Raw genomic sequence first — 15,498 nt, forward strand, 5'->3', positions numbered from 1 at the left:
TTATCTTTTTAGGCTGCAATTTCTCTTGCTCGATCTCCTTATTGTAGATATTCTCCTGGGAATTTTTCTCCATACACTCTCTATATATGCCTTTTCTAGAATTTTTATGGTTTTAAACCTCTTTTCTGTGCGAACAGTTCTGAATCCCACTAATCCTGAATTACAGGCCTCTGTTTCTTATTTTGCCTGGACTAATTTGTGTTTAAATTCTACTAACACATCAAACTCAACAGGTCCAGAACAGAATCTCTTCTTTCTCCTTCCCCAACCTGTCTTTCCAGATTTCTCCCTTTCTGTACGTGACATCACCATCTTCCCTGTTATTTAGAATAAAACATTGGTGTTCTCTTGGACCCATGATTTACTTAACCCCAGAGCCATGAATGCTCAAGCTCTCAAAGATATGCTGCCCTGCTACTCCTTTTATATACAGCCAAACAGAATTTCCTGCAGTGAAGTTATAGGTTATTTCCCTGCCTAACAGCTTCCTATCACTTACAAAACAAAATCCAGATCTTAGACTGCCATTCATGGTTGCTCACAGCATGGCCACCGCCTACTTATTTGATTCTAGTTCTCAGCACTACACTGAGCATCAGGCAAGCTGAATTATTTGCTATTCTCTGTACTAACCTTCAGATTCCTGTCCATGGGGCTTTGCTCATGCTGTCTTTGCTCAGCCTCCAAAATCTTTCTCCATCCTTCCCAGCCCTTGTGATCTAAATTTTACCCATTCTTCAAATGCTACCTCCTTAAAGCTTTCCCTGATCTTCACAACTGGAAGAAACATTTCCAACCTCTGAATTTAATTACATTTTAATAATATAGCCATACTATTTTCTTTGGCTTCATGTTTATATGAATTTTTCCCTTCCTTTTACTTGTAATCAGTTTGTGTCTTTATGTTCATAAAATGTGTTTCTTATAAGCAACATATAATTGGGTCTTGCTTTTTTTTTTTATCTAGTCTGTCAATCCATGCCTTTTAATTGTGTTCTTTGGTCCATTTATATTTACCCCAATTATAAATATACATAGAATAAAGTCTAACACCTTGGTGTTTTAATCATGCTTGTTCCTCCTGCCTTTATTTTTCTTTTTTTTAATTTTTTAATTTTTTTCAGTTTTATTTTTATTTTATTTTTTAAAATTGTATTGAAGTATAGTTGATTTATAGTGTATTAATGTCTGCTGTATGGCTAAGTGATTTAGTTATACATATATATATTATTTTTCATATCCTTTTCCACTATGGTTTATCAAAGGATACTGAATATATTGTGTTATACAGCAGGACCTTGCTGTTTATCCATCCTATATATAATAATTTGCATCTGCTAATCCCAAACTCCCAACCCTTCCCTCCTCTACCCCCTCTCCCCCTTGTCAAACACAAGTCTGTTCTCTATGTCTGTGAGTCTGTTTCTGTTTCGTAGATATGGTCATTTGTGTTGTATTTTAGATTCCACATATAAGTGATATCATATGGTATTTGTCTTTCTCTTTCTGACTTACTTCGCTTACTACAATAATCTCTAGGTCCATCCATGTTGCTGCAAATGGCATTATTTCATTCTTCTTTATGGCTGAGTAATATTCCATTGTATGTGTGTGTGTGCACGCTCACACATGCATGTGTGTGTGTGTGTGTGTGTGTGTATGTATATATATATATATATATATATATATATATATATATATATACACATATATATACCACGTCTTCTTTATCCATTCTTCTGTTGATGGACATTAAGGTAGTTTCTGTGTCTTGGCTATTGAAAATAGTGCTGTTATGAACATAACGGTGCATGTATCTTTTCAAATTATGGAGTTTTTTTTCTGGATATATGACCAGGAGTGGGATTCCTGGATCATATGGCAACTATATTTTTAGTTTTTTGAGGAACCTCCATACTGTTCTCCATAGTGGCTGCACCAATTTACCTTCCCACCAACAGGGTAGGAGGGTTCCTATTCTCCACACCCTCTTCAGCATTTGTTATTTGTAGACTTTTTAATGATGGCCATTTTGAATGGTGTAAGGTATGGTACCTCATGTGGGGTTTTATTTTTTTAACATCTTTATTGGAGTATAATTGCTTTACAATGGTGTGTTAGTTTCTGCTGTATAACAAAGTGAGTCAGCTATACATATACATATACATATATCCCCATACACACCCCCTCTTTCGTGTACCTCCCACCCTCCCTATCCCACCCCTCTAGGTGGACACAAAGCACTGAGCTGACCTCCATACGCTATGTGGCTACTTCCCACTAGCTATCTATTTTACATTTGGTAGTGTATATATGTCCATTCCACTCTCTCACTTCATTCCAGATCACCCTTCCCCCTCCTCGTGTCCTCAAGTCCATTCTCTACATCAGGGTCTTTATTCCTGTCCTGCCCCCTAGGTTCTTCCGAAAATTTTTTTATCTTTTTTTTTTTTTTAGATTCCATATATATGTGTTAGCATATGGTATTTGTTTTTCTCTTTCTGACTTACTTCACTCTGTATGACAGACTCTAGGTCTATCCACTTCACTACAAATAACTCAATTTCGTTTCTTTTTATGGCTGAGTAATATTCCATTGTATATATGTGCCACATCTTCTTTATCCATGCATCTGTCAGTGGACACTTAGGTTGCTTCCATGTCCTGGCTATTGTAAATAGAGCTGTAATGAACATTGTAGTACATGACGCTTTTTGAATTATGTTTTTTTCAGGGAATATGCCCACTAGTGGGATTGCTGGGTCATATGGTAGTTGTATTTTTAGCTTTTTAAGGAACATCCATACTGTTCTCCATAGCGACTCTATCAATTTACATTCCCACCAACAGTGCAAGAGTGTTCCCTTTTCTCCACACCCTCTCCAGAATTTATTGTTTGTAGATTTTTTGATGATGGCCATTCTGACTGATGTGAGGTGATACCATGTTGTAGTTTTGATTTGCATTTCTCTAATGATTAGTGATGTTGAGCATCCTTTCATGTGTTTGTTGGCAATCTGTATATCTTCTTTGGAGAAATGTCTATTTAGGTCGTCTGCCCATTTTTGGATTGGGTTGTTTGTTTTTTTGGTATTGAGCTGCATGTGCTGCTTGTATATTTTGTAGATTAATCCTTTGTCAGTTGCTTCATTAGCAAATATTTTCTCCCATTCTAAGGGTTGTCTTTTTGTCTTGTATGGTTTCCTTTGCTGTTCCAAAGCTTTTAAGTTTCAGTAGGTCCCATTTGTTTATTTTTGTTTTGTATTTCCATTTCTCTAGGAGGTGGGTCAAAACGGATCTTGCTGTGATTTATGCCATAGAGTGTTCTGCCTATGCTTTCCTCTCAGAGTTTTATAGTACCTGGCCTTACACTTAGGTCTTTAATCCATTTTAAGTTTATTTTTGTGTATGGTGTTAGGGAGTGTTCTAATTTCATTCTCTTACATGTAGCTGTCCAGTTTTCCCAGCACCACTTATCGAAGAGACTGTCTTTTCTCCATTGTTGTATTTGTAGACTTTTTAATGATGGCCATTTTGAATGGTATTTGTCTTTCTCTTTCTGACTTACTTCGCTTACTACAATAATTTTGCAGTCAGATAAGGTGACCATATGTGCATGGTTGATCTTTGGGCTTTATATCCTGTTCCATTGGTCGATATTTCTGTTTTTGTGCCAGTACTATACTGTCGTGATTATTGTAGCTTTGAAGTATAGTCTGAAGACAGGGAGCCTGGTTCCTCCAGCTCAGTTTTTCTTTCTCAAGATTGCATGGCTATTTGGGGTCTTTTGTGTTTCCATACAAATTGTGCAATTTTTTGTTCTACTTCTGTGAAAAATGCCATTGGTAATTTGATAGGGATTGTGTTGAATCTGTAGATTGCTTTGGGTAGTATAGTCATTTTCACAATGTTGAATCTTCCAATCCAAGAACATGGTATATCTCTCTATCTGTTTGTATCATCTCTAATTTCTTTCATCAGTGTCTTATAGTTTTCTGCATACAGGTCTTTTGTCTCCTTAGGTAGGTTTTTTCCTAGGTATTTTATTCTTTTTGTTGCAATGGTAAATGGGAGTGTTTCCTTAATTTCTCTTTCAAATAGTGTATAGGAAGGCAAGAAATTTCTGTGCATTAATTCTGTGTCCTGTTACTTTACCAAATTCACTGATTAGCTCTAGTAGTTTTCTGGTAGCATCTTCAGGATTCTCTGTGTATGGTATCATGTCATCTGCAAACAGTGACTGCTTTACTTCTTCTTTACCGATTTGGATTCCTTTTATTTCTTTTTCTTCTCTGATTGCTCTGGCTAAAAGTTTCAAAACTATGTTGAATAATACTGGTGAGGGTAGGTAACCTTGTCTTGCTCTTGATCTTAGGGAAAATGGTTTCAGTTTTCACCTTTGAGAACAATGTTGGCTGTGGGTTTGTCATATATGGCTTTTATTATGTTGAGGTAAGTTCCCTCTATGCCTACTTTCTGTAGAGTTTTTATCATAAATGGGTGTTGAATTTTGTTGAATGCTTTTTCTGCATCTATTGAGATGATATTGTAGTTTTTATTCTTCTGTTTGTCTATATGGTGTATCTCACTGATTGATTTGCATATATTGAAGAATCCTTGCATTCCTGGGATAAACCCCACTTGATCATGGTGTATGATCCTTTTAATGTCTGTTGGATTCTGTTTGCTAGTATTTTTTGAGGATTTTTGCATCTATGCTCATCAGAGATATTGGCTTGTAGTTTTCATTTTTTGTGACATCTTTGTCTGGTTTGGTATCAGGGTAATGGTGGCCTCGTAGAATGAGTTTGGGAGTGTTCCTCCAAACTTTTGGAAGAATTTGAGAAAGATAGGTGTTAGCTCTTCTCTAAATGTTTGATAGAAGTTGCCTGTGAATCCATCTGGTCCTGGGCTTTTGTTTGTTGGAAGATTTTTAACCACAGTTTCAATTTCACTGCTTTTGATTTGTCTGTTTATATTTTCTATTTCTTCCTGGTTCAGTCTCAGAAGGTTGTGCTTTTCTAAGAATTTGTCCATTTCTTCCAGGTTTTCCACTTTATTGGCATACAGTTGCTTGTAGTTATCTCTCATGAACCTTTGTATTTCTGCACTGTCAGTTGTTGTTTCTCCTTTTTCATTTCTAATTCTATTGATTTAAGTCTTTTCCCTTTTTTTCTTGGTGAGCCTGACTAATGGTTTATCAATTTTTTTTATGTCCTCAAAAACCAGATTTTAGTTTTATTGATCTTTGCTATCATTTCCTTCATTTCTTTTTCATTTATTTCTGATCTGATCTTAATGATTTCTTTCCTTCTGCTAACTTTGGGGGGTTTTTGTTCTTCTTTCTCTAATTGCTTTAGGTGTAAGATTAGGTTGTTTATTTGAGATGCTTCTTGTTTCTTGAGGTGGGATTGTATTGCTATAAACTTCCCTCTTATAACTGCTTTTGCTGCATCCCATCACAGGTTTTGAGCCGTTGTGTTTTCATTGTCATTTGTTTGTAGATATTTTTTAATTTCCTCTTTGATTTCTTCAGTGATCTCTTGTTTTTTAGTAGTGTATTGGTTAGCCTCCATGTGTTTGTATTTTTTACAGTTTTTTTTCCTGTAATTTATATCTAGTCTCATAGCACTGTGGTCGGAAAAGATACTTGATACAATTTCAGTGTTCTTAAATTTACCAAGGCTTGATTTGTGACCCAAGATATGATCTATCCTGGAGAATGTTCCATGAGCACTTGAGAAGAAAGTGTATTCTGTTGTTTTTGGATGGAATGTCCTATAAATATCAATTAAACCCATCTTGTTAATATATCATTTGAAGCTTGTGTTTCCTTATTTATTTTCATTTTGGATGATCTTTCCATTGGTGAAAGTGGGGTGTTAGAGTCCCCTACTATGATTGTGTTACTGTTCATTTCCCCTTTTATGGCTGTTAGCATTTGCCTTATGTATGGAGGTGCTCCTATGTTGGGTGCATAAATATTTACAATTGTTATATCTTCTTCTTGAATTGATTCCTGGATCATCATGTAGTGTCCTCCTTTGTCTCTTGTAATAGTCTTTATTTTAAAGTCTATTTTGTTTGATATGAGAATTGTTATTTCTGCTTTCTTTTGATTTCCATTTGCATGGAATATCTTTTTCCATCCCCTCACTTTCAGTCTGTATGTGTCCCTAGGTCTGAAGTGGGTCTCCTGTAGACAGCATATATACTGGTCTTGCTTTTGTATCCATTCATCCAGTCTATGTCTTTTGGTTGGAGCATTTAATCCATTTGCACTTAAGGTAATTATCCAAATGTATGTTCCTATTACCATTTTCTTAATTGTTTGGGGTTTGTTTTTGTAGGTCTTTTCCTTCTCTTGTGTTTCATGCCTAGAGAAGATCCTTTAGCATTTGTTGTAAAGCTGGTTTGGTGGTGCTGAATTCTCTTAGCTTTTGCTCCTCTGTAAAGATTTTCATTTCTCCATCGAATCTGAATGAGATCCTTGCTTGGTAGAGTCACCTTGGTTGTAGATTTTTCCCTTTCATCACTTTAAATATGTCCTGCCACTTGCTTCTGGCTTGCAGAGTTTCTGCTGAAAGGTCAGCTGTTAACCTTATGAGGGTTCCCTTGTGTGTTATTTGTTGTTTTTCCCTTGCTGTTTTTAATATTTTTTCTTTGTATTTAATTTTTTATACCTTGATTAATATGTGTCTTTGCGTGTTTCTCCTTAGATTTATCCTGGATGGGACTCTCTGTGCTTCCTGGGCTTGACTGACTATTTTCTTTCCCATATTAAGGAAGTTTTCAACTATAGTCTCTTCAAATATTTTCTCAGTCCCTTTCTTTTTCTCTCCTTCTTCTGGGACCCCTATAATTTGAATGTTGGTATGTTTAATGTTGTCCCAGAGATCACTGAGACTGTCCTCAATTCTTTTCATTCTTTTTTCTTTATTCTGCTCTGTTGTAGTTATTTCCACTATTTTATCTTCCAGGTCACTTATCCGTTCTTCTTCCTCAGTTATTCTGCTACTGATTCCTTCTAGAGAATTTTTAATTTCATTTATTGTGTTGTTCATCATTGTTTGTTTGCTCTTTAGTTCTTCTAGGTCTTTGTTAAACATTTCTTACATTTTCTCTATTCTATTTCCAAGATTTGGGCTCATCCTTACTATCATTACTCTGAATTTTTTTTCAGGTAGACTGCCTATTTCCTCTTCATTTGTTTGGTCTGGTGGGTTTTTACCTTGCTCCTTCATCTGCTCTGTGTTTCTCTGTCTGCTCTTTCTGCTTTGCTTACTGTGTTTGGGACCTCCTTTTCACATGCTATAGGTTCATAGTTCCCCTTGTTTTTGGTGTCTGCTCCCAGGGGATAAGGTTGGTTCAGTGGGTTTTGTAGGCTTCCTGGTGAAGGGGACTGGTGCATGTGTTCTGCTGGATGAGGCTGGATCTTGTCTTTCTGGTAGGCAAGACCACATCCGGTGGTGTGTTTTAGGCTGTCTGTGAACTTATTATGATTTTAGGCAGCCTCTCTGCTAATGAGTTGGGTTGTGTTCCTGTCTTGCTAGTTGTTTGGCATGGGGTGTCCAGCACTGGAGCTTTCTGGTCATTGAGTAAAGCTGGGTCTTAGCATTGAGATAGAGATCTCTGGGAGAGCTCTCGCTGATTGACATTACAAGGGGCTGGGAGGTCTCTGGTGGACCAATGTCCTGAACTTGGCTACCCCACCTCAGAAGCTCGGCCTGACACCTGGCCAGAGTACCAAGACCCTGTCAGCCACACAACTATGTATGTGGGGAGCTTCTTGCCTTTGGGGAAGTCTGATTTCTTCTGCCAGTGTTCAGTAGGTGTTCTGTAGGAGTTGTTCCACATGTAGATGTGTTTTTGATGTATTTGTGGGGAGGAAGGTGATCTCCATGTCATACTCCTCCACCATCTTGAAGGTCCTCTCCCTGCCTTTTCTTTTAATCCTCTGTTCCTCTTTTCCTATCTTTCTTTGGGGGACGGTTAACTCATCAATTTTTTTAAAATATTTTCTCTTCTCATTGACTTTTTTTTTATTCCTCTTGGCATGACTTTGTACTTTAGTGGTTATTATAGAGGCTAAAACATGCATCTTTAGCACATCACATTCTATGTTTAAAAATTACTTCAAAAAACTCTAAGAATTCTATGACAATCTATTTCCAGTTTTTAGTCCCTACAACTTATGCTCTTGTTTACTATAACTTTACACATTAGAGAATATAAACTCCATTTTCTTTTGTTATTATTTTTCTTTAAAGAGCCCATGGTCTAAAGTGATTTTGTCATATATATGTACAAAAATTAGAAACATTTTTTAAAAGAGTGTTTTAATTTATTGACCTATTTGCATTTTATAGTGTTTTTCCATTCCTTCTTGCAGAACCAGCTTTCTAGCTGATATTTTCCTTCAGCATTTATAATGTCTTTTAACATTTCTTGTAAATCAACTCTGCTGAGGAAATTCTTTTGCCTTTTGTGTAGATAATGATGTCTTTAGGACTTCCCTGGTGGTCCAGTGGTTAAGACTCTGTGCTTCCACTGCAGGGGACATGGGTTGGATCCCTGGTCAGGGAAGTTCCACATGCCACAAGGTACAGCCAAAAAAATAAATAAATAAATAAAAAGTCTTTATTTCACCTTCATTTTTGAAAGGTATTTTTACTGACTATGGAATTTTGAAATGACTTGATAATTTTTCCCTTTAAGCATTTTAAAAATGTCATCCTCTTGTTTCCTGTTCTTCATTATTTTTTTCCTGATGAGAAGTCACTTGAAATTCTTATCGTTTCCTTATTCCCTTGTATGTATTCTTTCTGTTTGAGAGCTTTCAAGCTTATCTTTGGTTCTTAGCAGTTTTACTAGTATATATCTAGTTCTGTTTTTTTATTTATCTTGCTCGGATTTCTCTGAGCTTCTCAGATATGTCATTTTTAGTTATGTTCAATGCATTATAGGCTTTAAGTTCCTCCATGGTAAACTGCCCGTGCTTTGTACTTAGTGTAAGGCCTGGAGCCAAAGGTCTCCTCCTGGTTCTTCTACTACACCTTTAGACTCCTGTGGACTCTACATGCCTGCAACAGAGGGGGGTTCCCTCTTAGTGCTCCCAAGCACCCCCCAGCAGTATACTGCTCTTATCTGGGACTAGCACATGGCCTAATTCTCCAGCTTTACTGTCACATTTAGGCAGGCCCTGTGTTCCTGAATTGGTGAGCGTTGATCTCAATGCTCCTGACTCTCTCCAGTGTTGGACTTTCACCCTCTGTTACTAGGTGCAAGACCCAGTGGGTGGGAAAGTTTCTATAGACAGGACCTACTGCACCTCTGAATGGTATGCTGCACCTCTGAATGGTTCACACTCAGCTGTCCTGCCCTTATCTCCGTGGCAGACAAATGTTGTTTCTAATTCATGTAAAGTTGGAGGGTGGGAGTTGTTCTCTTGTTTCTGCTGATCCACCCTCAAACTGAGGCAGTCCTTTTAGTTCATTAGTTTACCTTGCAACTTTGAGTATCTAATAGGCTCAAAAATTATGTTTCTGCAGGCTATCTGATTTGTTCCCATTGTTTAGGTGGGAGAAATGTTTCTTGTAGTGTTCTATATCCTAGACAGAAGGGTTATATCCTTAACTCTTCCTTAGATATGGTTCTCCCAGAAACAAATGTTAAGAAAAGGATTTGAGTTCAAGTAGTCTGAGGGGAGGTGATCCCAGGAACCCCAATAAAAGTAGTGGGAGGAGAGACAGGGAAAAGAAGGAAGTCTACATAGTGTGTTAATGAGTGACTGTGATACAGTCCCACTGGGGACTTCTGGAGGACTGTATGGAAACAGCCTAAGTGAGCAAGCTGGGTCTTTATCCACCAACTCCCATGTGTAATTGATTAGTTGTCCTGCCTATAAGTGGAGTCTACAGCAGATCAAAAAAGGCAGAGACTCGCAGGTGCAGCAGAAATTTTATACATGAAGGAATGCGAGAGGGCACAACAGTGTCTGTTAAAAACTCTCTCTGTGCCAGTTAGGACATTAATTACTTTATTCCTCAGACATATTGATGTACTGAGAGGATGATTCATACCTGATTTATCTTTGTATTCTCCCAGCATGGAGAATAGTCAGAAGACAATCAATCACTATTTATTCAATGAGAAAATACCTTTTATAAAGTACCAATATGTAAAATTCTGGTTAGCTCTTCTTCATTTCCTGTCCTCCTCCCAAACCAACATCCTTACCCCCCACCTCAATCACTCAGGTAGTATAGTTTATTCTCTTAACTGCCAAAAAAGGTTAAACTCACCAGAATGGTTAGACTTTTTAAAGTTTTACTGATTTTTCTAGCTAATTTAAATGTATTATAATTTAAAAGTATAATTTCCAAACCTGAACTTTATCTAACAGATATTTTGTATTACTTGCAGCCAACAATGATAAGGCATCCACCAAGAGTTGTTTGCTACATCTGTGGTCGTGAATATGGAACAAAATCAATTTTCATCCATGAGCCACAATGTCTGAAAAAATGGCATATTGAAAACAACTTGTTGCCTAAAGAGCTAAGGAGACCAGAACCGAAAAAGCCAGAAGTCAGGACCATTACTGGTAAGTTTTTGGAAGAAAAGACTTGAGTGTATAAGGGAAGACTTTTCTCTCTAAATTTAAAAGAGTAGAGGTATTCTTTTATTACTTGTTCAAGTAACTGAAGTCAGCAACATTTACTGTCTTGGCTATAGCCAAATTGAAAAAAACAGTTCCAGAATACCTGACCAAATTGTTGTCTTCAGATGCTGAGACATAAAGATACTATGTCCTGGCAAACCGTACAAGGAGAGGGACTCACTGGTATTTGCTATATTTCCCAAAAGTTACTTTCATATATTATCAAACACAAATCTTTAAAACTTTGTAGCCTAAAAAACCTTTGGGGACATCTGGAAACATGTTTTCAAATATGAATGTGTTTTAGTGTTCAAAGAGCGGGGGTACCAAAGTGAAATGCTTATAGGGTCTGCTAGTCAGGATACACAATTGAATAAATTTGTCCATGTGTGGAAAAAGGGAAGGTGGGGACTATGAGCGGGAGAGCACTGTCTTTCTTTCTTTCTTTTTTTTTTTTTTACGGTACGCGGGCCTCTCACTGTTGTGGCCTCTCCCGTTGCGGAACACAGGCTCCGGATGCGCAGGCTCAGCGGCCATGGCTCACGGGCCCAGCTGCTCCACGGCATGTGGGATCTTCCTGGACCGGGGCAAGAACCCGTGTCCCCTGCATCGGCAGGCGGACTCAACCATTGCGCCACCAGGGAAACCCAACACTGCCTTTCTAAAGGAGACAGCTGCTACCCAGTTCCAGCTGGTGTTACACTTAAGAAATTTAAATTTACTTAAATTTACTGTGATGTATCTTTCAATAATACAAAAGAAACTGGAAATCTAGACTTCTATATGAAATGTCCAGATTTTAAAAATTTTGCAATGAATACTTTGTAAAACACTGCACAGGCTATATGACACTGGAACTTCATAAACTGCCATGTGTGGTTGCATTACAGAGCCTTATGCTTACTCATTTAGGGTGAGAAAGAAGTAGTTCAGAGAGTGTGTTTGCCATACAAGCTCAGACTTGCTCATCATCTGCCATTGTCATTTTCTCAGTTGATCTCCTGATTCCCCTCAAAGGAAAACTATTCCTGGTTTTAAGAGAATCATTCAATTAATTGATTTTCTTTATGTAACCATAGATGTACATGTCCGGAAGGTACCTTGGAGGTGATTTAGTATCAGTTAGCCCTAAGCACTCTTGTTAGAGATGTGACCCAAAGAGACTTTTTTTTTAACAACCCACAGAGTGGAATCTAGATTGTCATGATAAAGTTCTAAAGGCTGCTAGAACCTAACTATTCACAGTCCTTGCCTAAAGGAAGACTCTGCATGAAGGTGGGAAAAGAGCTCAAGATGAAGATATCCATCTGCTGAAATTAGAGCATTTGCTCACAAAGAAATTGTTCACCTCTTTGAGACTGTCTTCCCATCATTTCTCATTTGGTGTCAAAAATCTATTTCCTTCACTTCTGATCTTTATCACTTTCTCTGCTTGAGCATGCTTATCACAATTCTAGAAGAGTTGAGAGAAATGACTGGTTTGGAAGCCCTGGAGTGTTCGCCATTCTGTTATTGGCTACAGATGGAAAAGTCAGGTCCTATAATTGCACTTTCTACAGTTTTTCTCTTGGCTCCATGCTTTTGTTATTTCAGAAGTTGCCCTTCCTCTCTAGGCAAAGAGAAATCCCATGAATGTTTCCATCCCATGGACTTACTGTAGTCATAGGACTCAAATAGCCCTTCCTCCAGATCCAAAGTACAAGCCCTAAAACTTTCAGAAATGTGATGAATCACCTTCAACTGAGAATCAGTGAATACTCTGGAATTTTTGAGTCCATATTAAAACTCATATGAGTAAGGAGAAAGTCAGTGCCATTCCTTTTTTAACTGTTTTTAAAGCACTCAAAATATACATTCATATCCTGCATGGAAAGTGACACTTGCTTTATCCAAGGGAGAAATACTAGGTTGTCCTGTTGTGCTGGAGTTTAACTTCCCATGGAGAAAAAAATAAAAGAAAAAGAACATGAGTAAGCTTGTTAAAGAATCTAAGGTTTGCTATGTTTGTGTGAACCACTAGACAGAAGTCATATGAGAATTGCCTGGGCTTTAATGAGGAAATATATGCTGTGAAAATAATTTTTTTAAAACTATGTGATATATTTTTGCATGCCTGGCTACATTTTGCGGGGCCTATTTTGGGAAATTCTAAGACATAGTCAATTTAATGTACTAAAGCCATTCTATTTAAATAAGTTTTATTAAAGTTAAATCCCACACTGTTTCTCTAAAATAAACCCATATGCCTTTTTTCCTGTGCTCTGCCAATGGAGATTATATATCTCTCAGCTGCCTTTGTTGTTTTCTTAAGGACGCTTTTTTTCGTCAGATGAACTATTCTGTTTGCATTCTTCACTTTAATTACTTAAAGAATCTCTGAGTTTACAGCCATAAAGAGATGATAAAGTTTTAGGATATAATTCATCTTAAATTCACTCTCAACTGTCAGTTATGTCCTCTAAAAACATTCCACTGAAGGATTACAGAAGAAGAAAATACAAATAAATGTTCTTTTCCTTTTGTAAGCTTATATTTAGAGTCAACTGAAAGAAAGCCAAAAGTTATATTTGCAAGATAATAATGTATAAGCAAAGATGTTAATAATTAGTGAAGAATGCATATCACAACACATAAAACAATGTCTTCCCCTTTTTAAAATCTGAGGACTGAAAAACCTCTAGTTCAGAGCTAATGGTTCTCAACCCTTAAAAGACTGAGCAGCACTTTTTTTTTTTTGGCAAAAGTAATATGATTTGTTTAAAAGCCTCAGTCAACAGGTATTTCCTGAAAATACTTTCCATAAAAAGTAGAGCATGGTTCTCCAGAATGAAAACTGATCCATTTTCCCATTTTCTTTTTCTTTTATTTTTTGTTCTTTTTTTCTCCTCTGTTTTTCTTTAACTTTTCAGCCAAGGGTTTCTATGATCTTGATGCCTTAAACGAAGCTGCTTGGACAAGTGCCCAGAGCCAGTTGGTTCCCTGTAATATTTGTGGGCGTACCTTCCTGCCAGACAGACTGATTGTTCACCAACGATCCTGTAAACCAAAAGTCGCCAAGTAAAGCCCTTTCTCCCTACGAAATAGTTACAGGAATTAAATCCTTTGGAAAGAGCTGGGATATGATGGGGAGGAGGAAAAGGAGGGGAGGAGAGGAAACAAGGAAAAGTGGAATTGACCAAAGGCCATCGAGCACGAGACGCCCAGCTCAGTGCTTTGGGGGCCTGGTGTGACCACTGTGTCACTGCTTTTAGCATGCAGCTGCGTGTGTGTGCCTTGGCATGCCAGGGCCTCGCATGTCACACAGTTGTCAGGCAGAATTACACGTGGCCGCGCCTCATCAGAGCTGGCATTTTTATCTCCAGGAAACTTCAGAGCCAGTTGTTGCTGTTTTTCTTCTGGTCTGATTTCCTGAACAAGATTCTGAACCTAACACTTAGGACTATTATTCAGTGAACAGAGACTTTGGGTGGTGACTTCAGGCAACTCTTTAGTTCCCGAGAAAAACTGGATTCCCTCCCATCCCTGTGCTTTCTGAAATAATGTGCCACTCCCTGCTATTTCTGATCCAGGGAAATGTTTTTAATTGAGTTAGTGACCAGGGATCTTCTTTTCTCTATAAAATTGTTCAACAGGAGACACAAACCAAAAAAGATCTAAGGACTTAAAGTACTAGAGCTCATACTAGAACTCATACTCCCTTACTAATAGTGAAAAATGCTACAAGGAAAATTCAGCATCAGTGCCAGCCTCATATGTTGGGAGATTGCTGTGATGTGATTCATCACATGGGTGGAAGCTAGCTCCCTCCTCCTACAGAAGAGGTCCAGCAAGAGTTCTCTCTGCCCTCCTAGGGGCTTATAGGTGTTTTATTGTGGAGATCTAAAAGCCTGCCTGGAAGTCCTGTGCCTCCCCACCCAAGGGCCATGCACAGTACGTGGGTTGTGCAGCTGCTCTGGATTTGAGTCCTTGAATGTATATTCAGAGAGGTGGGACTCCTGGGAGGAGGCCAGGGCCAGGGAGGTGCTCTGCCCAGGAAATTCTGCTCCCTCGGGGCAGCGCTGCTTTGCCTGGACTCCCAGCAGTTTTGCTTGAGATCTTTGTTCATTTTATGGCTGACTTTCAGCGCCATTTTGGATCCACCAGGTAGGTTCCTGCAAACCTTGCATTCATGACCTTACACAGCACAGTTAACTCCAAATTATACAAGCAAATTTATTTGACCTAATAATTTGGTCATAATCTGCAGATTATAAAAGTTTAGGTTAGGATAACTGTGCTAATTATTTGGGTTTTCCTGCATGTTCCAAAGGAAGCAAGAGATGAACTTTTTTTTTTTTTTTTTTTTTTTTTTTTTGCAGTACGTGGGCCTCTCACTGTTGTGGCCTCTCTCGTTGCGGAGCACAGGCTCCGGATGCGCAGGCTCAGCAGCCATGGCTCACGGGCCCAGCCGCTCCGTGGCATGTGGGATCTTCCCGGACCAGGGCACAAACCCGTGTCCCCTGCATCAGCAGGCAGACTCTCAACCATTGCACCACCAGGGAAGCCCAAGAGATGAACTTTTTAAAAAGTCTTTTAGATATCCCCCCAAAAGATTAGCATCTTGTAAAGGATAGCCTTTAATGACTCATACCTGATGGTTTGTTCTTTTATTTTGTTAAAAAAAAATGACAACATCTAATGTGTAGTGAGTGTACTGTGGGTCAGGCACTGTGCCTAGTGCTTCCTATATATCAGTTTATATAAATCTCACATCAACCCTACAAGTAGATAGTATCCTTATTTTACACGTGAGAAAACTAATACTTAGACTAAAGTAGCAAATTCAAGGTCACACT

At 38.1% G+C, this 15,498-nt stretch overlaps 1 protein-coding gene across 1 annotated transcript in view; it reads left to right on the plus strand.

Moving 5' to 3' along the window:
* The window catches only part of LOC132485372 (zinc finger protein 474-like), a 34,500-nt gene extending 20,776 nt beyond the window's left edge, over window positions 1-13,724 (plus strand). Inside the window, exons 2-3 of the mRNA XM_060091884.1 lie at window positions 10,426-10,606; window positions 13,573-13,724. Of these exons, the coding sequence (XP_059947867.1) occupies window positions 10,426-10,606; window positions 13,573-13,724 (333 nt within the window). The remainder of the gene's footprint in view (window positions 1-10,425; window positions 10,607-13,572) is intronic.
* Window positions 13,725-15,498: the final 1,774 nt, after the last annotated feature.

This window comes from Mesoplodon densirostris, chromosome 3 (genome assembly GCF_025265405.1).
Source record: "Mesoplodon densirostris isolate mMesDen1 chromosome 3, mMesDen1 primary haplotype, whole genome shotgun sequence".
NCBI lineage: Eukaryota > Metazoa > Chordata > Mammalia > Artiodactyla > Ziphiidae > Mesoplodon > Mesoplodon densirostris.